The sequence below is a fragment of the Diadema antillarum genome, unplaced genomic scaffold (genome assembly GCF_040938485.1).
Source record: "Diadema antillarum isolate AM-2024a unplaced genomic scaffold, OU_Dant_1.0 seq00000315_RagTag, whole genome shotgun sequence".
In the NCBI taxonomy this organism is placed as follows: Eukaryota; Metazoa; Echinodermata; class Echinoidea; order Diadematoida; family Diadematidae; genus Diadema; species Diadema antillarum.
Window position 1 is genome coordinate 293,278 of NW_027271335.1, and position 14,973 is coordinate 308,250.

At 37.3% G+C, this 14,973-nt stretch overlaps 1 protein-coding gene across 1 annotated transcript; it reads left to right on the forward strand.

Moving 5' to 3' along the window:
• Positions 1 to 2,726: 2,726 nt before the first annotated feature.
• On the forward strand, positions 2,727 to 11,363 carry LOC139730474 (heat shock factor 2-binding protein-like). Its single transcript, XM_071641314.1, has 10 exons — positions 2,727 to 2,744; positions 3,487 to 3,600; positions 4,598 to 4,742; positions 5,119 to 5,222; positions 6,612 to 6,761; positions 7,049 to 7,184; positions 7,753 to 7,876; positions 9,100 to 9,203; positions 10,788 to 10,888; positions 11,253 to 11,363. The coding sequence occupies exons 1-10, from the start codon at positions 2,727 to 2,729 to the stop codon at positions 11,361 to 11,363; spliced, it is 1,107 nt and encodes a 368-aa protein (XP_071497415.1).
• The last annotated feature ends 3,610 nt before the right edge of the window (positions 11,364 to 14,973 follow it).

Here is a 14,973-nt window from a genome sequence, read left to right on the forward strand (position 1 = left end):
TCTATTTCTTACTAGTGCCACTTACGCACTTCCGGGGTAAAAAAAAGAAGGAAAAAGTGGGGGGCCCAAAGTGCTTATGAAAAGGTAAGTGGGAGCCATGTTTGCTGTTACTTGACTACTGTGGACATGGATATTTACATCTTAATGGTAGGTCGTGACACGGTAATTTGATGGCGTGCTAAGATCGCGATACAACACTCACTGGACGCAGCAATTGTGGAAACACGAAATGTATGAAATTGTTTGTGTCTCTTTCTCTCAATTTCAGTTGTTTCATTTGGTAGCTTTACCTGCATCACTTGATATGTTTTTCAAATTATCACACAAGTGCGACTGAAACTTTTACCTTCTCATATGGGTATTTTTTTAAAAGAAATTCAAAATGAACCGTGATTCAAAGACAGAAAAAAGTACACAACCTGCCAGCCTACATTGTACAAAAGATGATGCAATGATAAAGTGCTCGACCACACACACACACACACACACACACACACACATACCGTGATGCACACAGCACAGCATCAGACAAAATAAAACAATAAAGTTGATGGCAGATAGTGTAATCCAAAGGGTATTATAAATATGTACGAAGGAATATGACCTATTGATGTCTTTTTTGTATTAATCGCAATTGTCACTCTGGGACCTCTGAGCAAAGTAGTCACGCTCTTTGCCTGTCCAGAGAGCTATAAAGGGTCCGATGTGCCTATAAACCTCGTTTTTGACTGCCATTTTCCAATTAACCAAAGACGGCTTAATGTGGTACAAAATGTAATCGTATAATATGACATAAAATAGATTTGACAAATATATCTTCAACCCATCTTGCTCATTCGGTTAACATTATTACTTGTTATAGTCTGTAATTGGGTATTTAGGTATCTGCTTTGGTATTTCTTCCCCTCAGCTTTTTAACCTCCCTGATATTCTGTTTCTGTTTTATCTGCTACTTCATCAGCCTCGACAAGTCTTCAGTGTAGCAAGAACTTCTTCATCCTCCTAGCCGATATTTGTACCTCTCTTGAACCGGTTGTTGGCAGATCATGAATCTTTGGTCGACAGCGAAACAATCGGCGAAGGTGATCGAGTTTATATTGAGCGGCGAGTGCGGGATTGGAACGCAAAGTGTAAGCGCAGGAACAGCGCAGTTGTAACAGTCAAACAGCGTAACTGACAACGAAACAACGTAGGTATGTGATAGAGCGAGAATGCAACGTGCAGAGAGCGTTTTTAGAGCGCATATAGGAAGGACGGTGTTACAGCAGAAAAGTTGTTCTTTCATTTACTTTTCTTTCCAGCGGCTTAAGTTACTTTAGTTTAAAAGACCTTGCTATGATACGTTCATCCCGATGTACCGTAGTATTTATTTTGCCATTACGATCTTCCCGCTTGCCTTTGGATACAAATTTGGAAAATTCTCAAAATTTCTTGCCAATCTTGCAAAAGAAAAAAAAAAGGGTTTTTTTTTTCTCCGTCGTCACAACCATGCTGCCCTACGAAGGATACTTCCTATCAAATCATCCATGTCGGCCTACGCTTAATTGTCACTCTTTCCCGATCTGATGAATCGGGACAGTACTAGACCCCTATGGTTCCATATCGTTACACAAAGACAACATTTTTCACTAATCAAGAACAAAAAGTGTTTCATTCTCATTTTTCTATTCTACAAGCAACGACATTCCTGATCTTTTACTCATTGAATAAGAATGTTAGTATTTCTTCTCTAAAAGTGCTCAAAATGCGACTTGTCCATTAAAACACTTCAGTTTCACTAAAAGTCCTTACCCTTAGAGGGGAGAGCCCCCATCCCACACCCTCCCACGCTCAGTCGCTTACTAGTAGGCCTACTTCGCTCTCTCGCCGCTATGGGGTAGCCGGGAGGACAACTTAGAAGCGCACCATTCAAAGTCTTGTCATTAAAAAGCAGGGGGTGTTCCATTTTCCTTTTTCTTTTCAGGCAACCAATCCCGATCTTTTATTTGTAAATAACGATGTTTAAGTTAATGTTTGTACTGTAAAAGTGCTCTCAAAATGCAGCTTTGGAACATGATCTTTACAAATAGGCCTGTAGGCCTAACGCCTTACAGTGCTCCCGCGGTAAGGATGGTTCTTTTGTAAAAATCATGTTCCAAAGTCACCTCCCCCCCCCCTTTCTTTCTTTTTATTGGGGGGGGGGGGGGGGGGGAGAGGGGGGCGCCCGGGCGGGGAGGGAGGGGGTGGAAAACTCACTTGTTACTAGTACTCCGGCGCCGCCGAGGGGGGATGTTTCACAAAAGTCAATTTATTACATTTTGTTAGATTAACTGTAATTATGGTTTTGTGTGTGTGAATTCAATAATGTCGTTACTCTCATAGACCTATAAGAATAAAAATGTTGAAGACTTTGCCAAACAGGCATTAATCAAATTAAAATGAGGTACGATTTTTTTTCTGTAAATTTTGATAGCAAAGTGAGGTGGATTATGAAAACACTTGATAAAATTGAAAAGAGAAACCAATGGCATATCATAATTTTTCAACCGTTGATGCGCATGCGCTCTCTGTCGAGTCATGCATGCTAGTATATGCTGCGCTTTATGCATGCACCAGCGGCGCCGCTGCGCAAGGCGTGTCTGTGTCTGCCGCCGGCGCAACAAACGGCATGCGTTGGCACTGATAAGTCGATGTGTCACGTCTACAGTCTAAAGAAAAATCACGCCTAACCAACCATCTATCTCGTTATGGATGTCCAGCAGATTGTGAGTTTTTATACACCCTACCACGTCCACGACGTTTGTGTGTGTTAGATATTGATTTTATGATATCATCGCACCTTTTAACGTGTTAATACTGTTATCTTTCTATTTCCTTTTCCTTTTCTGGTTCTGCAAACACTAAACAGGTTACATGGAATATAGACTCTAGTATGTAAATCAATTGTGGTTGTGCTATTTACGCGTGGAAGTTGCACAATTTGGAACCCGGTAACGTTACAAGTACCGGTATGCCTACCTAACCCCAGGGCGATGTAACATAACAGCTTGTTGCCGGTGCGGTTACCCGGGTCTCATATGCAATTAAAGTTTAGATACATTTTTTTAAGGGTCTCATATATTAATATAATTTTAGATCTTCAATATTCTAACGTAAAGATCTGTGGACTAGGTGTGCCTATAATGGTAGATCCCACTACACTGCTGGGCCCTAGGGCTAACAAATATTGTTAGGCCTACGTCGTGATAGTAGCTAACGGTAGGGTAGAGGCTAATCCCGGCCGGCGCGGGGCGCTGTAACCAGTACAAGTAGGAAGTAGGGGTTGGGGTCGCTGGTGCGGTTAGGACAGGGCCTAACATAGGGCTATCCATTCAATTAGTAAAGTTAATTGTCAATGAATGACAATGGATCCAATTTGGTTGTACTTTTTTATGTTTTTCATTCATTTTGGGGCGATTCCTCCTGTTAAAGTGTAACGTTACCGTACATTGTCTGTACTGACTGCAGCACAGCCTTCTGAATCTTGTGAAGAAAAGCTTCTCACATGTTGCAGAGGAATGGACATCACTGAAGCATGAAATTGAATCTGAGACACAAGGTCGTGGTCAAGGACACCACGTGGTAAGAAACATGGCTTGATTAACTTAAGAAATACATGAGACATGGCTTGATAAGAATTAAACTGCCACTTCCACTCGATCTAGGCGGCAGGCCTACTGGAGAACTTATTTATTGCAATCCTGGACTTTAGAAATGTTTTCTGCCCTCTTGTGTTATTGCTAAGTAGCATATGAAATATCTTGAATGTAAGTGATTTTGTGGGAGAAAATAAGAAAATGCATGACTTGAGAAACTGAAAGTGAAACCTTTCCAGAGTTTCTTTCAGGCCTCGGCTTTGACTCCTTTCCTTGCATGCATCTCAACAGCACAAAATTCCCGAGCCTGAGATCTGTCAACACTCACATTGGCATAAGCTACGACTGGTAACGAGCCAGAAAGGGTCAGCATGTTTTTAATCTGTCAAGACTGTAGTACTACTACTAGTAGAAAACAAGACTTTGTAAACCCCTGGATTCCTAAAATGATATAGGGCCTATGATTTATATCCTACCCTCATGGGTTTAATTGGTAGGACAGTATGCAACATCAGGCTTTCTTGTTATCAGTATTTCAACATCTTTTTTATCATCAGTTTGTTCATATCAGGGGAAGATGTAAAAATGGAGTATGGCCAAAGTTTAATATTGTGGAAACATATGGTGCTCTTTGGTTCTTGAGGCCAAAGCCATGATTTTTTTTTTTAAATCAAAGCATTTCAGTGTTGCCATATTTTAATTATTTCTTTTATATACAACTGTAGACCCAATGCGTGATGAAGTTTTAAGGCCCCCTTCTTTTGCATAGTTACGATGTCATACATTTGATGCAATCCGTTCTCTTCAAAGGAATGCAGCCCCCAAGAAGCACTGTTAATTTGATTTGATATTTTCCAACGTGTTGTAAACAACTATGAAGAACCTGTTCAAAATTCTGTGAATTGCTTTATTCTGTCATGAGAACTGCTCATTTTTTTATTGTTATTTAAGTTGTAAACTTTATTATTCCTCTCCATCTGCAGTCAGATGACAATTCATTTGTAATGGTCAAAAGAACAGCAATGGCCAGCCTTCAGGGACAACTACAAAAGCTGAAGGAAAATCTTCCAAGGGTTACCAATGAAGACATTTACATGGCTTTTGCAACTAACCATGCTCTAGAGCAGGGTAAGAAAAGACATGAAATGTTACTTATAACTGCTGAGTGATTTTTGTGATGACATCACAAAATTATCAATTTATTAGAAATCATTGATTATCTTGTCAAATTTCCTACTCTTATAATAATTGCAGAAGTGATACATTAATGATATGAAGCTGGTTTTTCCCCCACAGATGGATTTATTTTCAGCATTACTGCCTATTTCACTGTTTCTGGTAGTTTTAACAGAAATACAGTACAATGATGATTAATTTCAGGTCTGCATTGCTAGCAGTAAATTTGTTGTGAACACTATGTGATGGAAACCAATGATAATGATGGTGAAGTAAGAGACTGCATTTATTTTCTGTCTGTTTTTGCATTTTTACCCAAAATACACAGAATTAAATTGTGAAAGAAAGAGAGCAGCTGAAGCGCAGAAGGAGAGTCTGCACTGGAAATCCAGACATGATGCAGCGAGAGCTGAATATGAACAGGAGAGAAAGGTGAGGGCAGTGATTTCTGAAGGAATCAAGGCACTGTGCAGAAATAGAAAGATGTTTGTGTGGTTTGAAGTTTAAGTGTCATTTTATGTACTGGTTTAACAAGAGATTTTAACAAAATTATGGCTGTGTCAAATACTGAAAAGCTCTGTTTCTCCACGGTAATTATGTTAGACGGACTTCTTATTAAGTCAGATTCAGAATATATTGCCTTGTTCATGTTGAATTTAGTTGTCTTTAGGAATTTGAACAAAACCTCATAAAAGATATAGAATACGAGACCAGCTATGTGCTGTTGATTGGTAAAGACAAATGACATGCTTGAATCGAAGGGGAAAAATATCTATTTTTCAATCACTGAAACAATATCATAGAAAGTATGAAAGAGATTATATTTACAAATTAACATTAAATGTACCAGACAGAATCACTGAGACAGTTTCCAGCTTGATGCAGCAAAGTTCAGGGGGTCAGGATCAAGGTCAAATCTGGAATAATTAGCAATAAGTATTCAGCCGATTGTAGAAAAGTATGGACAGCATGTACAATGTTGTTTTCTTCTCTTGAATGTAATGTACTTTACACATGTAAATGCTAAGCATTTTTTAAACAAAATTGACTACTTGTAAGAATGACTAAAGTTCAAAGGACAGAGTATTTAGTTGTTTTAGGTGTTTTTTTTTGTTTAATATGTGAAGGTGGAGCACAGTATGATACGTGTAGATGTAGGCCTACTGCTTTGCACTGCTTTGGAATGTTGTTTGTAGTGGGTTTTTGGGGGGGTGTTTTTTTTAGAGAAAAATGTAAAATCTTTCCTACTGAATGACTGTAGTGGAACAGTGCAAAGCAGTAGGCCTGCATCTACACGTATCGTGCTGTGCTCCACCTTCACATATAAAAAACAACAACAACAACACCCAAAACAACAACAAAAAAAGTCATTCAGTAGGAAAGATTTTACATTTTTCTCTGAAAAAAGCATCCCCCCAAAAAACCAACATAACCCCCCCCCAATAAAAAAAAAAAACCACTACATACAACATTTGAACTATCAAACTCCAGTATTATATTGGTTCTCTCAATTTCTCTTTCTTTCTTTTTTGATCCTTACAAGGCCATCAGCTCAGTCAGGCCATGCTATGATGACAGTGTCCTGCTTGGTGAATCAAATATGCTGCCTTTTATGATTTGTGGAAACCTAGATATTTCATGATGATATTGCAGTAGTATTATATGAGATTGCATTTTTTTGTTAATTTGTAATTTAGTTTTGTTTTGTTCCCTTGTAATTAAGTTTTTTGTTTAATTCTTTAAAGCAGTGTAATTCAGTTTTGCTTTTACTCAAGAAGCAGAATAAATGAAAACAAAGTGTTTTTTGGCCATCATTGTCAGGAGAAGCTAGCGCTGAAGGGAGAGTTGTCTCAGTGTAACCAGCGGATGTTCATGCAGTCAGATTACTGTGCTGGGATGGGTGCTGTCTGTTGCACACTGCTCTGGAAGGCTTCTCAGCTGGAAGGAACCATCTCTGCCTTACTTGTAGGGGTGAGCAGCTTCACACTACTTTGTAACAAGTGAATCATGTGAGGATATGGTTAATGATAACATAAAGGGCAGGCTGTTCATATACTGCATGCTAGAATACTAGTGTGTGATTATCTTGACCCAAGCAATAATTTTATATTGGCTCTGTTCCATGCATTGTTGTTTTAACATATCCCATGTATTGTTCTTTTTATATAGAAGGAGGAAAACTGGTACAGAGTAATTTCAAGTAATTACAAGTGTCAATAGAGAAATCCGGGATTACTTCTGTCATATATCTTCCCTAGTCCCAGATGCAGAATTTCATGACAGTTGTTTGCCACACACTGGACAGCTTTGTTGCAACATACCAAGTAGAGGATATTCCTTCTGAGCAGAGTGAAGAACTTCAGTTTGTGCTGGCTTTGGTCGGAACAATAACAAGTAAGACATTTGTTGAAGAGAATGCAATACAGTCACCATTGTCATTATGCAAGTTTTTATTTTGGACAAATGTAACTTTACTTGTTGTGTCAAGTTATTGATCATGGAATATGAATTCAAAGTAAAGACTTAATGTTCACTATATCACTAACTAGATTACAAATAAGTTTTGCAAGGTCAGCATATTATTTCAGGTGGTTCAGTCGATTTTCCTGTCATGAAAAGCTTAAAATTGCTCAGAATTTTTAAGCAGAGAAATGAAGAAGTTTGATAAACACCAGAGTGGTGGTAAGAAGGTCTGGGAATTTATCCACATTGATCAATAAAAATCAACATCAAAATGATGTAGCTTTGTAGGAAACATATATATATGTATATATATATATATGTGTGTGTGTGTGTGTGTGTGTGTGTGTACACACAAGCCTACATATATCATTGTCTAAAAAGGGAGTGCAAAACCATTTTGCTCAGAAAGCCAGAGCCGAATGTTTCCAGTCCAAAAACAAGACACAAAAGTGTGATTATCTCCCCTCATTGGTTTGCTTGTTTGTTTGTTCACAATCAGATGTAGCAGCATCAGCTGAAGGCAGGGAGTACCTAGCTACAAACAGGATATGTGGTCAGATGGTGCAGACTTTTACAAGCCTTCTCTCAACTCCATCTTCAAAGTCTCTGGAAAAGTTGAAGGAGTAAGTGTGCTCTTATGTATGGAAGTACAGTATGTATACATTTTACAGATTATATATGACAGCTGTTCCTTTTCTGGTAACAGCAACATCTATAACCACACATATACATACACACATACTGTCTCTCTCTCTTTCTCTTTCAAAAACCACAAAAACATCTTAATTTTGTACTTTACATACCCAAAGGCTACAAAATATGAATAAAGCCAGGAGAGATGTAAATAGATAAAAAGAAAGAAATATTCCTTGGATATTTGCTCCAACTTCATCGTGTCACTGTCATGAACTGGCTTCAGTTCAGATAGCATTCCTCTGCCCTGAAGGCAGTAAGTGACATGTTTAAGTCCCAGCTGGTTCCTCTTTTCTCAGTTGGTGTTTGTCATAATTCACTCATTTCATTTTATTTCATTTCTGACAAAAGTATACAATATAAGAATTGCATATAAACAAAGTAAAGTACAATGTAACTATGTAATGATATGTACAGATGAAACATTGGTTCTTTCTTATGGAGATCAGCAGCAAAGGAACATCTGTAATATCAGTAAAAGAATTATAGTAATAAACAAATATAGTCTTCATTAAAGATCAAGTATTGCCAAAGCGGATATTCAAGTATGGTACTCGCACAAAGATGAACTGAAAAAAAAAAGCAAAGGAAAAAAGATATGATGTACTGTCATCTACAACAAAGTTTGTAATTATTATAAGAATTTTTGATTGTGTCTCGTGTTTCATACCATCAAATCATGCTTCTTTTTAAATCATTCCATGTTTGCAAATCTTGTGATATATTTGTCTTCTGAAGTCTTCTAAAGACTTATACTTATGTTTATGGTCAGCACAAAGTCATATTCAATTCATAACCAAGACATGCAGATATTCTGACCTTGCAGGTTCATTTCTATTGTTTGATCGTTAGCAGAGCTCATTGTATTGCTTTAAAATTAATGAAATAGCTATAAGTAATATAATGTCAGGAGTGCTAACGACTCTTGTGCTGTCTCTTGATAACCTGCCCATTCACAAAGGTCTAGTGTGACACAATGGCAGCAGATGAAACACATCTAGTACCATTTAACACACGTTTATCAATCCTGACCAATTCTACCCATAGATGTATTTAACCTTAATAAAGGCTTGTCCCAGGGTAACTAACTTTCTGCCACTCTAATACGAGGGGTTGAACAAAAGACATCAATGTCTATATGCTCCGTCTATAGTCTCAGCCTGATGGCCCTGTACAACCTGAGCATCAACCGGAAAGGACTTGGCATCCTCATCTCAACAAAAAGACTCATCCCTCTTCTTGCATGGCTCCTACAAGGTGATAGTGAATATCTACTCTTGCCATTCCTATTTAAAAGTTTCTCCTCAATTCTTTTGCAAAGCTGGCTTTGGATCAAATTTTAGTCTTCTAACATATAGGATCATATGGTAAACCAACGTACATGAGCTGTGCATTGTAGACTTTTGTAGCAACAGAGATTATAATGATGCTGTCAAAAGACCATGATATGTTGAAGCACATTTTGATTTTATTTTCATAAGTGCAGGGATTTAATTTTTCAGCCAGCATTTTGCTGTTTAGGTGAAAACTTTTCTTCAGAAAATCATTTTATAGAGCATGGTTGAGACAGTGAAAGGCATGAGAGAAAGAGTTAGTGCGAGATGGAGAGTTAGTGAGCACCTTGCCCTACTCACTGTGTGTCTAGATACTTGTGTAAAATTGATGTTCTGCATGTTTGTCCTAGTTTAGACTACTATGATTGGATGTTGCCCATACATATATGTTTGTGCACAGCTTTCCCTTTTAATGCCTCTGCCACAAAGAGCCACTGGAAGCAATATATTTTGGAGTTGTCCTTCCAGTTATGAGTTTTGTGGACAGCGTAGCTTAAAAAAGGTCAAATGTCAGGTTAAGATCCTAAAATTCACTATTCAATGTTATATTTGTGTGTGTTTTTTTCCCCATACCTTGAAGATTACTTAATGCATAGACTTGATAAAACGAGGTATAAACATACATTGCTGCACAATGATTCTGTAAGGACGATTTTGGCTATTGGGACAAAGGTCAAGTGAAAATGCTAAAATGTCACAATTTTTCCCATGTTTTTCCCAGTTATGCACCTCCCATTGTCAGCACCCATATACTCTATAGACCTATTGTGAGAACCATGCAATATGGTGGAGCCATACCAGTCGCCACTGCGACATTTCTAGTTTTATGGTGATACTTACATCAACCCATGTTTCACATTTCGTGCATTCATACCATCTTCTCAGTAATTCTATATGTGCATTTTTTTTTTTTTTTTTTTTTTTTACCCTGAGTCTGGAAAAATATTTGTGTTACCAAATGCGACACCCTGACTGGTACGATGACTGTATAGACAATTTTGTTTTTATTACACCAGCCATGAAATGCATCATTTTCTTACAACAAGATTGCGGTCAGCTACCAGCATTTCTTAAGTTGCAGTTTTTATGTAGACTGCAATACTAACTTTGGGATTTCATAGTTTAGTTCAAGTTTCTGTCTTCTCTTGCTCTCTCATCATTTTATTCAGGGTAATTCAGAAATTTGTTCTCAAGAGGACGCTTAATTGCATTCGACAAAATTATTGATGGCGTTTTGTGTGTTGGTGTGTGTGTGTGTATATATAGCGCATAGGAAGGCAGGTTAATTTGCCTCAAAATCATGTGAATAGACCTTGTTATATTGTACAGAAAGAACAGTCTAGATGATTGTATTCATATTCTATGAATTATAATGGAACAAATACCACTGGGGGAAAAGTTTGTGTGTGTGTGTGTGTGTGTGTGTGCATGGGCGTACTTATTGTAAGTAGTCAATGAGAGACTGTAATACTAATCTAGTTGTGCTTTCCTGTCTCTTAATTACTAGCTGAGACGAGCCAAGAAATCAGACTGCATTCATTGCTACTCATTCAGTCACTCACTCTGGATGGCAGCAGCCTATCTCTCCTGCATGAAGTCAGAGATCAGGCAAGTACAACAGGGTGATATTAACAGTCGCATTGTATACTCAATGATGAATATTAAGTGTATGTACGCCTTCTTGGAACAGGGCGAAGAAGGATCAGTAGCAGCTAGTCTGATAAAAGTTTGTTACATGCATTGCTACCAACACCAATATGTACGTAGTGAATTGAGGCTCAGTAGGCCTCTATACTGGAAGAATTATTGGACTAATACATTTCATAGAATGAACACATCTCCTCTGAACTCAAACTAATTTTAGAAGAATGCACCATTTCACAAGAGTTCTGAAAAAAGGTCTAAAACACCCCCTGAATTATTTGACAATAACATTACTTTTTTTTTTTTCGAATCCCCATGCTTTCCACAGCTTTCACTGGACTTGCTGGAGTCTCTGGCAGTGGAGGCATCATCTGAGATGAAGGAGGTCATCGGAGAGGTCATGCAAATCATTAGCACCTTGAGCAAACATGAGCCATGAGTCCTCAGATTAGAGTTTCTGTAATGGAAAGAAATATTTTCAAAGTAAAGGATTCCTTTTAAATGCATGCCACCAGCTGGGTCTTGACTCAAGTGCCAGTACAGGAAAATTCCATTGTGGCAAACACAGGTGTGACAGGTGTTTAGTATAGCAGTATGGTCCTGTATACTCACAGGGAGAATGACTACCATTGGTATGCAATTGTATTATAACTTACACCAAAAAGTGGTTCCAGTTATATCAGCATACATGTAGTACTTAATTCCATCCATATCCAGCTACTGTACTTATGCAAAAGTGGTGATTGTGTTTAGCTTTGAAGACTATATAGTGATGTTTTATATCTATGCAAACTGGTCCAATGGCTATAAGAATGGTGAATGATGTAATGAAATAAATCAGCTAAATAATAGTTTGCATGTGAGACGAAGAGGAGATATCTAGTGATAGCTGTAGATCTCGTTATCCAAACAGTTCATCCCATACATTGAACATCACCTAACACACAGAGGGTTAAAGATTACATGTATGTGTGCACTATCATATTATCATTTAGATCTGTGTTGAGCATATGTCCTGACGCCTTACACTTATATCTCATGGATATTCAGTTTTCTTAGAATCTGTCTTGTGTGTTTCGACAAAGTTATAAAAAGCAGTTTTGTTTTATCCATGATCAGTGTGCTGTGTGAATGGAAACATGGTCGCCCTGAGGATTGTTTACACTAACAAATATCTGTACTCACACTGTTTGATTGTAAATTAGAAATGCCTACACTACATGCATTCCAAGAAGATATGGCTTCATTATTACCATGTCCCTTTCATTCTTCGCTGTCGTGAGACATAATGACAGCATTGATTTGCTTGTGTTTTAAGAAGTCATTGGCAATTAACCTGATTAGGATGAGTAACAGTCTGTTAACCTCACAGTATAGCATCTCTGCCCATCCTATACAAGTGACTAGATTGCACATCACTTTATTGGGTTCACTATTTTCTACCCCCAAGTTTGTGTGTTCATGAGTGTTTGTATGTGTGTATGTGTGTGTTTGGGTGTGTCCTTTTCATTTCAACACTGATGTGACTTTTTCCTTCATAATAATACAAAGGCTTCTAATTATGTAAAAATGACGGCCTGTTGTACACACACAATCCTAGTAAATTTGTGACAGACATTGTTAGAAGCTGAAAATATAAAAAGGCAAACACAAAATTCGTAATTGTAACCATGTAACTGTTAAGCATTGTTTGATTGGGAGGTTTTTTTTTCAATATGTTCCATTTGTTTGTATGGAACATAGATCACATAATCTATGTTGATATTCTTTTGGATGGTGTGGTATGAAATGAAGTCATACTTGGAGCTGGCTGTGACTATGTTCTGTCAACCTACCCAACATGGCAAAGCAATATCTTTCCCATGGACATAGGCGGAAAATTGAGTCAGCAGTATGGTCACTAGCGTCCACATCGTGAATATCAATCAGTAATAAAGATACTTTGAGTTGAAGAGAGTTTATACTGTATATTACCATTTAATTACCACCTTCTTGACTTTGCAATGCAGTGTTATTAAATAAAAGGCCCCAAAATAAAAGAAAAAAAAGTAATCCTATTTCGGCTGTATTCTACAGTCTAGTCGGCAAAATCAAAATAGTTACCAGTGTTTCATGGTCTTCTGCAAAATCAATTGAATCTCATACTTAATGTCCGAACATAAACTCCAGGAAGACTGCAGCTTGAGTGTTATTAATATTGATGTGAAAAGTGATTGTGAAAAGAATCCACGATGTCTGAAATAAAATACCCCAAACTGCATAAATACATGATATAGAGAGAGAAATAATGAGAAGTAAAGAAATTAAAATGTAGGAAAAGAGTAGAGATGATGATGCGAGAACAGTACATTCTTAAAGGAGTTGTAAAACGGATATTCACCACCTCGTTTCTGGATAACAGTTGTAATCCAGCACTAAATGTTGAAGAATCCTGCATGGATAGTATACATGTACATTACCAAGCACTAGACATGGTACAAATAAAGTATCACGATGTTGACATAGAAGCCCTTGTGTGTCACATTGTTTTTATCACAAGTTACGCTTATTGAGCGTACATGTAATAGTCTTTGTTGCAATCGTGCTCCAACAGAAATTGCCTTGACTCTGACCTGATCTTTACAATAGTTTACACCACAAACCTCAATCCGCTGTGTTGCGCAATATCACCTTTCAATGAAATACATCCACTTGCCTAGATAAACACTTTGTGAACTTAAATTTTGATTAATTTGATTTGAATTTAAAGTCTTGCTAATTTTAACAAAACAGTTCGTGATCAGTCAATATGAATACGCGAACAACGGCAAATGTGTGAGTTGATGGTATCATTGCCTCAAAACTTTCCATGTATGTATCCTATGTACATTTAATTGTCAAGTTTTCATGGTTTTGTCGTTCAAGCGCAGTTATGACCGTCACAATTCCTGGTACTGTATATGTGGCTAACTATTTGAAGTTATTCAGCTGTGAAGAACTGATGTTTAACACTTCTATAGGAAAAGAATTCAGTCAGTGCGTTGAATTCAATAAGAATTTAATCAGTGCGTTGAACACCAGGAGGGTTGAATCAGGAGCGAGAGTGGGATATACAGTAGGTATATACAGATGTCTTTTTTTTCATCCTACAAATCAATAATTTTTTTGATAATATTCATAACTATTTCCTACAAACAGCAGATCTGTCCAATTTCGGAGCTATCTCTATGTCCGTTTACATGCTTTGTACTGGCCCAGTCAAAGTTTTTTTTTTTTTCTTTTAACAGACTTTGACCAATTGTGTGTCCGCTTTCTACCTGTGTTGTTTATGTACATGTATTCTATGAACTTTTCCTATGCTGTTTATGTATTCTATGTTTTTGATTATGTTGCCAGAAATCTATCTCTATGTGAATTTGCCTACTCGCTGTACTATCCGTGAACCCGGGGTTGTTAGTGCTTCCCTTGTGCCATCATATTTCATTCCTTTACAAACTCGTCAGTTGACATGCCTTCATATACTCAGTATTTATGACTCTCCTTGTGGCTAATCGACTCAATGCAGCATTTGATTCCCTTGATGATGAACTCTTTGATTTGTTCAGACGCTTCCCTTCGGAATTTAGTCGAAATAAGACACATTCGTCTGCTTTTTTGATAATCATATTGCCAACAGTGTTAACTCATCTTCAAAAGATTTGTATAATGATTTTGATTTTGAATATGACTTAACTCAAACTCCTAAGTATGTCACTGTTAATCAATTCAAAGATTTTACAAAGGGGTTTTCACAATGCACATTTTCCATGTTACATTTAAATATAAAGAGTACTAATAAACATTTTTAATCACAGATATTATTAGATAATCAAAATAAACATCAAATTTCAGTAATGGGCTTAACTGAAACATGGTTATCATCTGATGATAATTTGCCGTATGCATTAAATGGTTATGAGTCTATTGTTAATAACAGAGTGAACAGGACGGGTGGGGGTTGCGTTTTATTTATCTCAAAAATTTGAATTTAGTGTTCGTGATGAATCTAATATTATGAATGATATTTTAGA